At 40.0% G+C, this 14647-nt stretch overlaps 1 protein-coding gene across 3 annotated transcripts in view; it reads right to left on the bottom strand.

Annotated features, from left to right (window-relative positions):
- The window catches only part of LOC133932504 (NEDD4-like E3 ubiquitin-protein ligase WWP1), a 29940-nt gene extending 15612 nt beyond the window's left edge, over positions 1 to 14328 (bottom strand). Inside the window, exons 1-7 of one of the 3 annotated variants that reach the window (XM_062379211.1) lie at positions 14148 to 14328; positions 8004 to 8058; positions 5801 to 5892; positions 5410 to 5548; positions 2607 to 2731; positions 1957 to 2109; positions 1702 to 1774 (exon numbers count right to left, since the gene is read on the bottom strand). In XM_062379211.1, the coding sequence (XP_062235195.1) occupies positions 1702 to 1774; positions 1957 to 2109; positions 2607 to 2731; positions 5410 to 5548; positions 5801 to 5870 (560 nt within the window). In that variant the 5' untranslated portion in view covers positions 5871 to 5892; positions 8004 to 8058; positions 14148 to 14328. Of the gene's footprint in view, positions 1 to 1701; positions 1775 to 1956; positions 2110 to 2606; positions 2732 to 5409; positions 5549 to 5800; positions 5893 to 7216; positions 7284 to 8003; positions 8059 to 13955; positions 14049 to 14147 lie in introns of those variants that run through there. The other 2 variants (XM_062379212.1, XM_062379213.1) reach the window with 2 other exon arrangements.
- Between the last annotated feature and the right edge of the window lie 319 nt (positions 14329 to 14647).

Raw genomic sequence — 14647 nt, 5'->3', positions numbered from 1 at the left:
AACTAAAACTGTGTTGAAATACATTAGGTTGATAAGAAACCATGTTTGGGAAATATTTATTCAGTGTGTATTTAGATTTTTCTAGGGCTGGCCCCTTTCCCGTCCACTGACATAAAGGGGGGTTATGAGATCTTCTGCAGCCAGCCCTGAGGGGGCTTTTGAGATGAGGGCTTCACCTTTGGGAGCTGACCGATGTTTATCTTTGTATACAGTCAAGGGACCACACTAAGAAAAAAAAAAAAGATCTGCCATACGAGTCAAATTGAGGTTTAGTCTAGGCCAGGGTGATAACAGAGGACCAGCTGGTCACAAGGGGAGACAATTTCAGAACAACGAGGGAAAATCTTAAAAGCTCGTACAATAGTTTTGAGGATTTGGTAAGACACACTGCATTGGAAGTGATACCAGAAGAAATCCCTCCAAATATTACCGCGGTCTTTGGAATTGGAATTCGGATGCAACTGTATTTGAAGCAAATCAGATGCACAGAGGTTTATTCTCTTGCCATATTAGATATAACTTTAACCCTAACCCTAACCCTAACCCTTCCCCTGCCTTAACATTTGCAGCAGAATTATAACTTGTTTTTTCAGACAAAACCAGGAAATAAAATTCTTTAGGCTGCTGAATGGTGCCGAACTGTTGTGCAGAGCCAGGTTCCACTACTGCTGCAGGCACTGCAAATCTGGTCAAGGACGATGCAGATCAACCGGGTTTCACTGTGTTAAACTCTTGGAATAATATCAACAATGTGTCTTTTTTTCTACAAAAACTGTTTTTAATTTTGTCATAAATATTTCATGCAGTAGAGAAAGAGTGGTGAACTAATGTAGCAACTTTATTCAATTAACTTCATTTTGTAATTGTCACTGACCTCAATGGTCTGATTTAACGCTGTGAAGATTAGCACCTACCTTTCAAACGTATTAAATATAGACGCAGTCACAATAACCGCAATTATTGTCAGGCTTGGTAAATCACAATGCGTGTGCTAAATTAAAGTATTTGCATTTACTCCTCCCAATATTTTGCACACTCGGGTAGAAAAGCCTGATACTCTATATTCATTAAGGCAAACGTACTAAATGGACAGTGGGTGGTATTCTGCACGCAATCCTCAGTGCGCACCGTTAGTAGATCAGCTGGCATGTTTTTTGCGGGCGAAATCAAGTTGGCCAACGTTTTACACGCACAGATCTTTAGTAGATCAGGCCCCAAGTTTTACCTACTTCCTGCCTGTGCCCTGCAGTCCTCTCAGCAACTGCAATGCAGAGGAGAGGAGCCAGGCAGCCACAAACATCTTAACCCCCCCCACCAAACCAACGTCTCCTCTGGTGCTACGAGCAGACGCACCTCCTTTGTGGCTTTCAAATAAAAGTCCTGTTAGCCTCATTGAAGGGCACTTTTACAGTGTGACTGATAAAAGAATAAAGCCGGATGTATTTAAGCAGGAGCAGGGGGATAAACCAGATGGAGAGGACACAGAGAGATAGAAGACAGACCTCTGTGATGGTGAAAAAAAGTTTAAAGATGTTTTTAATGAGATGCACGACAAAAGAAAATTAGTATCATCAGTAAATTGACCTTCATATAATGCTTTAGGGCAAATTGTAAGACAATCATGCTAACATACAACTTCTACCAGACTGTTGGCATTCTGTTAGCTAAATAAAAAATCTGTAGTTCATTTAGTTTGTTTACCTGTAAGCAGCCCTTGAGGAAGTGGACGATGAGTCTCCATTTTCATGGATGGCATCACCATTCTGCTGGACTTCTGGGAAAAGAATTGGAAGAACAATGTAAAATGTCTACAGTATTTTGTGTCTCTGCAAAGTTTTTTCTGGGCATTTCTCGCTTCTCATTATTCTTGTATCCCCTCAGATTTTCATTCACTAGTTATATATGGTACATAAAAAAGAAATCCCAACCAATCCAAAACACAAGTACTGAGCTCACTGGTGCCATTTGCAGTATTGCCGTTGGTAAGCTGTGCTGGTTCCTCCTGGTCGGTAACGGTCAGTCCATCTAGGTAGACAGTCAGCTCCCCCGCAGGCACAATGGCTCCCTTCTGCTCCACACTCAGCTTCAGCACCTCCTTCACATTCTCCACTGCAGAGCCAAAGCAGAGATGTCATGGGATAAGGGATTATAATGTGAATGACACAACCACAAAAAGCTCAAGGCAATCCATTAGAAGATTTGTTGTGTTAATATAAGAATCAAAAGCACACTGATCTGCAGTGTTTGATAGACTACAAACTGGTTTATAGACTAAGGGTGCTACTATTACTCAACCGGAGGCAAAACAGCAAAACCAAAGCAAATCTTGTGTGCCATCTTTTTAATGTAAGATCTGATTTTTCCAAGAATTCTATTGTATTTAATCTAGAATGTTTATTCTGTTTGGACTTTAGCAGAGTAAACAGAATATATGATAACAAAGAACAAAGAGCAGAGTAAAAAAAAGACAGAACAAATTCAGAATGCATTGCTCTGATGTTGACTAGTCTTATCAAATCCTATCTTTCAGGACTTGCTGTTCTCTGGTACTGAAGTAACACATGGCAATATTCTATTACAATACAGTTCAGTATGTTGGATCATACATTTTCTGTCATGCTGCTCCAGTGCTTTCAATAGGTCCAGTGTGGCTTTGCCCAGCAGAGCATCTGCTTTCAAGGTGTTGTGACTCCATACTTTGAAATCCACCTGTGTGTGCGGTGTTACACTCCTAGATGGTCAGGAACACAGAAACAAACAGCAGTGATGTCTATATATTCATCAGACTCGTTTTTGAATCAAACATATAGATAGAATATACAAAGTTTCAATAAATTTAGTTTGACAAAAAATAATGCAAATAAGAATAAAATAACAAAACCAAACCACAAACATTAAGATGCTTCTCGTTCTTCTAGATTACATTTGCATCATATGGTCAAAACAACAAATAAGTTAAATACCAAGTTTATAGCTGGACTAGTCATACCTAGTCATAGTTAGCCTGGATGCCAGACGAACTTAGCCCCGCCCACAAGATTTGAGGTTGGGAGTTCGGTCTGGAGTCGCTCCATTGGGGAGAAATTATGCCCGACCGGGCCAATCAGATTGTCAGGGCAGGCTTTAAACGATGATGGACAGATGATCAACGGTAACGTAATCAACCACGTCATCAAAGTGCCCTTGGGTTGAATTCGTTTTCAACACACATGCCTGCCGCTGGAGAGCTGAGATGTGTAGATGCTGCCATTGAGTCTGTTTTAGAAGACATCAACAGCGCATTCATTTTGAAAGAGGAACAGAGAACGTGGAGCGACGCCAAAGCACAGCGCTAATCCCTATCGCGCCGGCGCTTGGCTGTTCACACCGGACACTGAAGCGACGCTGAACCGCCAGACAGCTCTAAAAATATCACCCGTTGATCCAGTAGATTAAAAGCATATACTTACTTGTTGCTCCAAAATTAAGCAACAGCGTCCCAACATTTGTCTTTCTTGGTGTTGTCTTTATACAACATGTTCCGAGGATCATACAACTCACTGTACTTCTCCACTTCAATTATTAATTTAATGTCATCCATGTTGAAGAACTTCGCTGTTTGCTCCGTTAATTGTCGGGTGTCGGGGGTAAATTACGTATTCTCCACTCAAGCCTATGTGGAGAATACGTAGCCCCCTCTCTCTCTCTGCTTGTGTGGCTGTAGTGGATGGGCAGAGGGGGACATTTAATAATGTCATTGGTCAAATTAAAACGCCAGGACAACGGAAGGGGACTTCAAAGTATGGGATGCATATTTGATCATTTATATCATATAAAAAATGTCATCAATATAGTTTAAAATCATTTTTCAGTGTGTTTCCTGGCGCGATACACTCGCGTCAAGCGCTGCGTTTCAGCCTCCGGTGTGACCAGCACAAAGGTTTAACATGGGAGTGGATGGGAACCAGCTGTTATTTAAGGCTTGGCGCTGCGCTTAAGCGTCGCTTCGGCATCGCTTCAGCATCCGGTGTGAACCCGGCGCTAGTAAATAACTCACAATGCCTGGCTTAACATACGTCACATACTACGTTGCTCTGATTGGTTGTAGGTCTATCCAATTGAGCGAAGAGGAATTTTATTTCCTGGTTCGGTTGAAACAAGCCCCATAATCACAGCCCAATGGAGCGGTCTCAGACTCACATTCTGACTAGAATTGTGAGTCTGACAACGTCAGGCTAAGTCATAGTTGTAATATGAGCCATAAATGAAATAATGGCTCATACTTTCAGTTTCTCCATTTTCTAACCTCAGTTCCAACTCCAAAAAAAATCTGCATGTTGAGCGACTGATGTACCCCACTCACACAAGCTGCCTCTTTGGGTTTTCTGTCCTCTCGCACTACACTACACAGGCAGAGTCACCGTATTAATGGTTGATCATGTCAGTCTAGAAAGAAATATCTAGGATTACACCCTAAGCCAGGTTTAGGCCCTATTATACAAAAGAGCGAAGTTAAGACCATGAAGAAAGCAGCACTCTGGCTTGCCAGTGATAATTACCTAATCAAGACAATTAGCATTTAAAAGGAAATGTCTTAGGCATTTGGAAGACATTCAGAAGTCAAAGAGCTGCAAAAGTCTGCTGTGTTCAGGCTGCAGGCCTCAATAGTGTCTCAAATAATACAAAGAGCTCTGTGTGTTGTTGTACAGCATTTGTCCTTGTTCTAATAATTATCAGATGAGCCACCCGAGGGATTTTCTGGTCATATTAAGAATTTCAAAAGAATACATTTCCTGAAACTTGTTTCAAAAGCCTTCTGTTTGTTGCATAAAGTATACAGTTCATGTTCACACTAATATAACTCCTCGGAAGGAGGAAAGAACTGTTGCCCTATTTTCAACTGCTTTTTACATGGAAGCAGGCTGTTTGGGATTCCAAACTTTTTCAACGGAAATTCTATTGTAGAGGATGTATTTTTGTGTTACTGTGGATTCACATTGTGCCTCATGTTATCCCTGCTAAATAATAAAGGTTGGGTAAAGAGGTTTCATTACTTAGTCTCCATCACTCAGTTCGGGACAGCTACATTTCAAAAAAGGAAATAACCAAAGATCTGTCTTACATTTGAAGTCTCTCTCTCAGCAGGTAACTGAAAATGCTCAATTTAGTGCAGGAGAGGGGCGGTGTTTGTGTAGAGAATGCAGGAAGCTGCTCACTCACTCGCCCTCTCTAAATTCACACATTCACATATGGGCTCAATCAGACATGACACAAACGTTGTACTCTAGAGCTGGCAAGGTTAAGCCTGTTTGATGTCCATGTAATCTGATTTGGACATTAGCGTTCACACATACAGCTGCTTCGGGTAAAGCAGTTTCTGACACACACAGACGGTCAGAATCACACAGTATGCAAATTGATGCATCTTACAGAGTTAGCCTCTCATCCCATTTAGGACTGGAGGAGCTGTGGGACTTCACTGTACGGCGCGACTCCCCCTCCGCTGTCACCTCCACATAAATGGAAGTCCCAAACAGGCTCTTCTTCCTCTTGATCTTGGCACAGGAAACTGGCAGTACATGAGGGAGACAAAGACACAAGTGGAGAGCTTTACTTACAACATTTTATATGTTAATTATTTAGCAAGCACTTTTTCAGACAGTCATGTTACATAATATGATATGTTATGGATCCCGTTAAAAAGAAAAAAATATTTTTCACACAGTAATTCCTGTTGACATGGTGTGTCAGCATGAGCACTAAAGGGATTGATACGGTTTAGAGACTCCCACTCATCACAGCCTGCTGTGTTTGGACTCACCAATGGCATGAAGTTGTGATGTTCCTCTGTGGTTATGGCTAGACTCTGCTCTGGATGAGGCTGTGGCCATGTCATACACCACAGTGGGAAACCTTCAGAAAACATACACACGACGCGACAGACAAAGTAAGTTAAGTAAATTCAAGTCTCAGTTGATTTTCAGAGCATTACTGAAAACATAAGACTTAAACAAAGGGCTGTGTAATCAAACAGCAATTACTATTTCAACACAAAAAATGGTTTAAAAGACAAGAAACACTATAATAAAAGCAATAAGACGATAAACAATTACATAAAAAGCAACACTCATATGAATGAAAAGCAAAGGTATACAGAAGAGTTTTAAATACATACAGTGCATAGAAAAGCCTGGCCAACAGTGACATAAAGTGGAATAAGAGTATACAAGTCAACATGAAGTAAGTGCAGGTATGACCTCTTCAAATCATTAAACTATAAAAATGTAACCTTTGATAAGAGCCACAGCTGGATAAAACTGAATTTAATCAACAAATTCAATTTGATCAACTTATAATCACTATTCAATATCATACCAAATTTAGAAGATGGTAGATAGGTCCATCATGGGTACCACCAAAAAATACGGATGTCAGTTTTACTAATTACTATAACAACATTTAAAGTCATCCAAGCTATGATGTATTTTTGTTTAAAAAGGCAAGCCCCTCCCAAACAGTGGAACAAGACGACATGCTCTAAGGAAAGCTCTTAAAGAGAAACCAGTATTGGCCCAAGAACAGAACCCTGAGGGACTCCACAATAGAGAGGCCCTAAGGAGTCACCAATGCTGACAGAAAGATTTCTGTTAGACAAGTAACACCTGAATCATTCTAGTGGTGCCTTTCATCCTAACAAGGTGCTATAGGCGAGAGGTAAGGATCATATTTTTTACTGTGATGAATGCAGCTGTGAGATTGAAAAGCTTAAGAATGGTAAAATCCTTTGAGACGCTTGCTAATAAAAGATCATTAAAATCTTTTGAAAGTTCAGTTTAAAAAGATAGATTGCAATCATAAGTAAACTTCAAACACAAAGGGCACATAGCCAGTAAATTCACAAATAAGAAACAGGTGAACTCTACAGGGCTCAAGTACAGTTGAGAAGTCTGAGGACTTGCTAGCACCTGCTGTTTGAGCTTGATCCATAATACTGTGAAAATTATATTGATATGATGTATGTTGTCCGTCCCTTTTACAAATGATTTAGGGCTGGCCCCTAAAACTAATTAAATCACTGCTGGCCCCATTTCAGTTTAAAACTCTGGTGTTACTGTTTTAGTATACACAGGCAGAAACTTCAACTTAATGATGAAATGATGACGCAGTCACCCACATTTGCCTGTTTAGATCTTATCTTAACTACCAGCAGTGAATGAAAAACAGTGCTAACACTTACTGTCAGAAACAGATCCACCTCTTAGTCCAAGGAAAGAAATCCCTACTTTTCACCATTTGCGTTCCTTGTTAGTAGCATTTTCAACTAAGCAACCAACTGCAAATAGACAATCTGCTTCCTGTTTACACTGTCACGCGTAGGGAGAGAGAAAGAAAGAGATAGAGCGAGAGCCTTTGAAAACTTGGCATGAGCGGAATCATAAACCCTGAGTGTCCTCAGAAAACACTAACATACTTCATTGGACTTCTGGCACAGTGGTTATATTCATATATCAGTACACTTCATTATGTGGTGTGAGTTGCATCCATATGCTCTAATCAATGGAGAAAAAAACATTTTAAAACTGTAAGTTAGAGATCTTATTGAGAAGTGTAAAACATGGGAACATTATAAAACTGTGGCAGAACATATTAAACCATGGCGACCATATTAATGTAGGAGTGAATTCATTCATGAAAAAAAAACACTGTGGAGGCCTATTAATCTGTTTATCCAGTTTCACAAACAGCTCTGCAGGTCTGTGATGATGAGTGAATCCTCAAGTTATATTGTTTTTTGATTTGATATGCAAGTGTAAAAATGCATGCTTAAATTATAAAAAAAAACTAAAAACAGACACTCCATTCTTAATAGCACATTTTAATCTGGTCGACTAAAAAACCTCAGCTATTTGTGAGAGTTTATTTTGAGTGATTTAACACACGTTATATTTACCAGTACCTAAATCATTTTGTAATATATGAATTCTTTATTTACATAATGCTGAGTAAATATGTTGTATACTTACAACTGGTGTGTGCTGCTTGACCCTCTTTCAGCCTACTCCGTGTCCCATGGTTCCTCTGAAACAAAAAAGGATGCAACTCTTACCCCTAACACCGATTTGTTCATACAGTCCATTTTATAAATGTTGATCTAGGTCAACATGGGGCATCACTAATCAAAGTCATTAAATGTGGCTTACACATGATTGTGCAGTCAAAATTACTATAAAAAGACTGAGACATATATTCAATGAAGAGCCTCATGCTTTGAAATACATGAATTGCAGAAAGAAAATAACAGAAAATTGTAAATTTGCCAGAAGTAAACTCATAAGTCAGAGTCCAAGTGTGATGATAACAAAGTTATACAGGCAGAAAGTTACGATTTAATGCAATAAGCATAATATTTGTATAACTAGCACAGTAGAAGAGGCTCCCTCGGATATTTGAACTCCCTGTGCATTTGTGTAGTAATGCTTTGCAGATGGTCAAACAACTAAAACCTTGCTATCCTCCTCCAAAATATCTTGTGAAGACAACTGACAATGTAGAAAGATGGGATGTGACGAGTTAATGGATGAAATAATTCTGGACATTTCACCATGACCCCCACGAGTCATACATCCCTCTTTAAAAATGATGGTATCCATTAAATAAAATATTGCGGAAAATATGTTTAATTGCACTAGCTCATAGTAAAGAATGTTATCATTGCAAGTCTGCAATATGGTTTGAAAAGAGGAACTTATCCAAGACTGCAGTTGGACTTGGCGGACTTGTGATGAAGTGAGTATACTTAGGATCTTGACTGTTTCAACAAAACAAGAAATTTGAATTGCTCAGTTTCAACAAGCATTTTTTTTTACATTGATCAATTTGAACAGTTTATTTTTAAGTAATTTGCCAATTGTTCTAAATTTATAAATGAAGGACTAAATACAATTTATTTTTCTTTGGGGAGAAATTAAATTGCCACAAGTCAAAAGATTATTAACATACAAAGAACAACTCTTGAGTAAAAAGTAAGTTGCACAATAATATTTAACAGGTGGTCTATCACACAAGACACACATATTAATAATTTACTGAAGTTTCTTGCCTGCTTAATTTATGGGACAGCTCAATCTCTACTTTATTTTGCCGGCATTTCAAATTGCAACAGAAGCAATAAAAAAGCTGTCAACTGAGGTTAAACACTGTTTAACTGTGTATGTCAGGTTTGTTTCAGTTTTACTTTTTTCCCCTGCCTCTAGTAAGAAAGATAAGCACTGGTGGTATAGTGGTGTATTTGCTTACAAAACAGGTAACCATATTACTGTTGGAAAATGTGTTTCATATGGGTGGTGTATCTGCCAGAAGCTTTTTCGAAAGGAGGACGTTGACAGACCTTAAACACTGCACTCATTTAGTAGTGGTGCACAGTATATCCGAACCCATGAATTATCTGAATAGACTGCTATTAAAGAGTTGTAGTAGTTTGTGAATGACATTGCTTCCACTCCCAGCAGGCATGGAGGGAGTGTCTGATAGGCTTGAGCTTACCAGTTGTCCCAAAGCTGATATAAACGGGATAGAGGAGGATGTAAATTAATTTTAAGATGGACACACCATAGACATTGCTGGTATGCTTGTATAATATATATGATATATAATAAAAACTTGTTGTTAATGTTATAGCTAACGTTAGACTGTGTGATGTTAACAGCAATGTTACTGCTGTTGGCTTTCTCCAGAGAATGACCACAAAATGGGGTCCGGACATTCTCTGGAGTTTGCCTTTCACATGGGAATAATGTATTTTCAGATTCTCCAGTCAGAGGCCATTACAACAACACAACTCTACAGAGGCAGCAGACAGGAGGCAATACGAAAAGTATTAATTCCACTGCAGAGATCACGTTTTTGTTTACAGAATTCGCACATTCTCCGGAGAAACTCAGTTCAGTGCATGTCTGAAAGCAGCTATAGACAGAAACTGATCTCAGTCCACTCAGTTTCTCACTGTATGTATAGCTGCTATGTCCATCAAGTGAAAAAACAACTTTCTAACTGATAGTGTCACGGCACGGACACAGACAGCATGTCAACAGACAAGATACAGCAGCACAACTGCTCACTCTCTTCTAATGCCTTTAATATGGTTACTGGGATGCTCTGTGACTCTGTTGCACTCGCTGAAATATATAAGGGTGGCAAGTCAACCCGTGGATTCACCCAAAGAGCAACCCGAAGCGAAAAAGTTGCTATTGATCATCTATCATACGTCACCAATAGGCAGACTGCGGTCTGTAAATGGACCCAGATTCCATTCTTGAATTGATATTAGATTTTGGATAGGCCGTTTCTATTTTGACCTGCGCAACTTCACATTTTCTCACATTTACGGTAGTCTTATACTAAACTGTGCTGCTTTTTTCGTCTTTTACGATAGTAAATCCTGGCAGGACAATTCTCTCCCTGAACAAGAGAAAATGGCTTTTCAAAAGCTCTTTATATATTTTTTAAATGCTAACATAATTTAAATTGAAACGAGAAAATGACGTTTATGTTATTATACTACCTCCAGTTCAATGTGAAAAATAATCATTGTTGACATATTATTGAGTTGTACTTTCTTTATTTTATTTGACAGTCAGTATTTGACTTTATACGGAAATAGATACAACAAATATTTGGCACTGAATCAGGACCTATGTTAGAAATTGTGGAATTTTGGACGTTTGCTTCAGGAAATTTTGTTTTTGATGAATTCATTATTATATTAAGTCAAGAAATAAAAATGTATCTTTAGTTTAATCTTAAAAAAAATAATCGATAGGTGCGGCCCTTAACATGAGAAACAGCAGCTAGTAACAGTGATACTGCTAAATGAAGCTATACACAAAGTTACCTCGACAGGAAGGGAGATGTGACCGGTACGCACCCGAAATTCTCAGCTGACTACACTTTACATCATTTATATCATGATTTTATGTTTCTTATTTCTTATTTTTATTAGGGGCGGATGAGCCTGAAGGACACAGATGTGACGAACATGTGCTGTCACCAGTGGCAAAGAAGAAAAACTAAAAACTGGGTTGTTATGATTATAAAAGCTCAATTCAATCAAAGTCATACCTTAAATTTTTTAATAGTTTCATGAATGCAAGATTTGATTTGATTAAACTGTTGCTTGGGGAGTAGTAATTCATAGTTTTTGATACATAAAATAGTTAAGACTAAATGTACGTCTTAGAAAGACAAGAATTTGTTAATGTATCAAATTCTTCAATGGACCTAATGTTCCGTGTTAGGATTTTTTGGACAATTCTTTAAAACCTATGGAGGACATTCAATGACAAACTAGATTTGCTCACTGTGTGCTCATTCAGGCCCCTGTGAGACATAATCTTTGTGGGATGTTGTAACATCCGAGGACGTCTTGTGTAGACTGTAACTGATTAGCAACACAGCGTAGCATAAGCCATACTTCTTAGCCTCAGTTAGCGAAGTAGCATCAAGCTAGGTGGTTTAGTTTCACGAACCAGCATTCATTTGACCAAGATCAGCTTCACTCACACTCCTCCTCTTCTCCCATATTTCAAATAGGCAGAAATTGAGGTGCCTACTTTGAACTTCAAAACTGCACTTTGGAGACCTGTGGGTGACGTCACAGAAGCCTGAAATTTAGCTTTTTGCCATGGCATTGTTTCAGTATCGTATAAAATTATCTTAAGGCCAATTTATGCTTTTCCGATACGGACGGGCGGACGGGTCGGAAGGACACTTTTTGATTTATAGTTCACCGTCGCTGAAAACAATTGGACGCCAGAACAGTAGGTGGCGCAACGGAAGACAAGCTTAGAGAAGCCTACCTCATGAGTTTTCAGAAGAAGTCCACGTTCATTATTATCTGCTCCCAGCTTTTCACACACACAGTGTACGATGGTAACTAAATAAAATAAAGGGACACCCCGCGGGTCAAAATGCGTATGTCATCCTTTCTAAGCGCAGCGGTTTCCCGGTCTTGTTTCCGAACTGCGTTGCTATTTCCACTGCTTGAAGCTACACGGAGCAGCTAGCTTCCCCCCCAGCTTCCACACTCAGTCAGCAGGGACTCCGGATACTAACTACTACCAAGTGTTTGCTTCTTACCTGTCTGTGTTTGAGAAACAGTGTCATGCTAGCCGTGGAATTAAAGTCGTGAAAGCATGGTTTCTACCTACCAGTCTGGCAACAAACTAAACACCAACCAGGAAGCTAACTAATGGTCCTAAAATACAATAATGAGGAGTGTGCAGAAACCTTCTTCAGCCACTGAAATAACTGTTTTAGACCATATTGTTTCCCATATCCACAAAAGCTGAATGGAGACCGCCTGGGCCTAACCTTTATTGAAAGTGATTCCCATCAGGTGTTGACTGAAGCTGGGCTCAGGCTGCAGGAATTTCACGCTGATTTAACCTTGACTAGGTTGCTGTGAGAATCAAAGGAGGATCCTTGGTCGCTACTGATGTTCAACCCAAATATCAGCCGTTCTTGGCTGTGAACCACCCACAGAATCATAGTGGGTGATTCTCAAATTATTTTTTTTTTATTATTTCAAATTGGGATGATTACGTCAGTCGTTTAAGAGTGGAACCAAGCTTATGAACAGGGACCACAAAACAAACTAATGTAAGTGTAGTGGACCGCTGAGTTGCAAGAAAGGCTTGTCGAGATGTTCGTCTACATATATTAAACTGACAATTAAAATCTCCCCCCCAGTTCTCGCCAAAAATAAGACAGGCCATGTTGACCTAGTCACACCAACCATTTTCTCATTCATATTTCATACATTTTTCTGCTTTGGATTTATATCACTGCAACCGAGCAAGGAGTCCCACTAAGCCAGTTACCATTGTGTTTATTTTGCACTTTTTTCTTCATGAGATCATGTCAGAGATGTGACATGAGGAGGTGCGTCACTAATGGACTGAAGTGATGAGCTTAACAACATCCTATAGTGGGTGTTGTGGCATTATTTTCAACTCTTGTAGCGTGTGCATGTTTGTGATTAGAGAGAGGAATATCTGTGAAGATTCCCCTCTAGTTTGGGACATAAAATCTGCCTGGATTTTAGCCCTCCCGTAATCTGAGCCCAGTTTAAGTCCATATTTACTGGGTTACTGCTGTGGTATCCCGTCTTTGTCTGTGTGGGACTCTTAAAGTGCAAGTGTTATATTGTTCCTGTCCAATATTTAAAGAAGGGGCGCTACTGATATGTTGTAGCAATGTTGTATTAAATAGCCGCATGCCAGCCTCTTCACAGGCCTATGTTTTACCTGTGTCTTATCTCAGGTATTGTGCACAAACACCAGACACAAAATGTCAACGCCTCTAAAAGTTAGATGTCCCATGTTTTTTTCTCTTCACATGTCAAAATCCGGTAAACAACAGCATAGATAATTCAGTAATAAGGGAGTAGACTGTCTACACTTTCAAACTATCCCTAGCTTACAAAAGCATGTTATTTCAAACGATAACACTGATCATAAACACACTAACTCTGGCTTGATTAACGCACACCGACTAACTTTGGATAATCCACCGACTTGCTTATGTTAGCTCATAAACTAACTACTAGCCTCCGTGTGGTAAACGTATACAATCTTGGCCAGTGTTTTGTAAACTTGCGTTCGCATACGTGCATCATCTGTCAGATGAGGCAGGCTAACTACATGTAGCCATGTACTGACACCAGCCAGCACCTAAAGCTGAAGTCAGCTAGCCGAGCCATCAATAAACTACCAGTTAGCTACAGAGCAAAATAACCGTTCACTGTTGTTTGTTGGAGTACCTAGCTTAACGCTAGCTGACTGCCCCAACTAGCGTTACAATATCCAGATAGCTAACCAGATAACATCGTCTTCACACAAACCAAACAACACAATGCGTTGGTTGAATCTTTAAGAACACAACAGACACGGCTAGTTTAGCAAGCTAACGTCACACACTTAGCTATTATCCGACTGCTGCCAGCTAGCCGACGTGCTAGCTGACTTAGCTACTTAGCAGCCCTGCGAATTGTCCGCCATCGCGGAGCTGGTCAGTTTGGTTCACGTTAACTCAGACTTGGCATCAATTCTTTCTGACACCGAGAGGAAGTTGGTTGTTTGAGCCGGACGAGCGGCGGTGTGTTAGCTTACCCGTGAGCCCCGCGTCCTGCCCACTCTGCGTGTCTCTGCGGCTCTCTCTCAAACGTGACGGTTCACGGTAAAGTACCCAACCAGACAGGCCCCGCAGTCCGCTACGGGTCTCTTGCCATCTCTGATGCAGAAGCCTCAGACCGGCGAACAGTCGGGCGACAGGCGCGCCACCCCAAATACTGCTGTGTAATAACAAGGGACACGAGTCAGCCCCAGTCAACACTAGACATCTATGTGGGTCGTGTTGTTCCTGCAAAACAACAGAAACAATACGGTCGGATCATGGGAGTACTTAATAACAAGTGTGTAAACTATGACACTGTGCATCTCCCATTAGTGATTCAAGTTCTGCTGTCAATGTTTGTCTCAAATCTCTAGACTTGTTTTTATCTCTCATCATTCACCAGTTCACAGTTTCAGTTTCTCCTGTAGCATATTATAGTGGTTTCCAGCCGGAGTGATCAGGAGCCCAGGGGGTCTTAAAGTGAATCTGAGGGGTC

The sequence above is a fragment of the Platichthys flesus genome, chromosome 21 (genome assembly GCF_949316205.1).
Source record: "Platichthys flesus chromosome 21, fPlaFle2.1, whole genome shotgun sequence".
In the NCBI taxonomy this organism is placed as follows: Eukaryota; Metazoa; Chordata; class Actinopteri; order Pleuronectiformes; family Pleuronectidae; genus Platichthys; species Platichthys flesus.
This window is presented reverse-complemented; position numbering and strand designations above follow the sequence as displayed.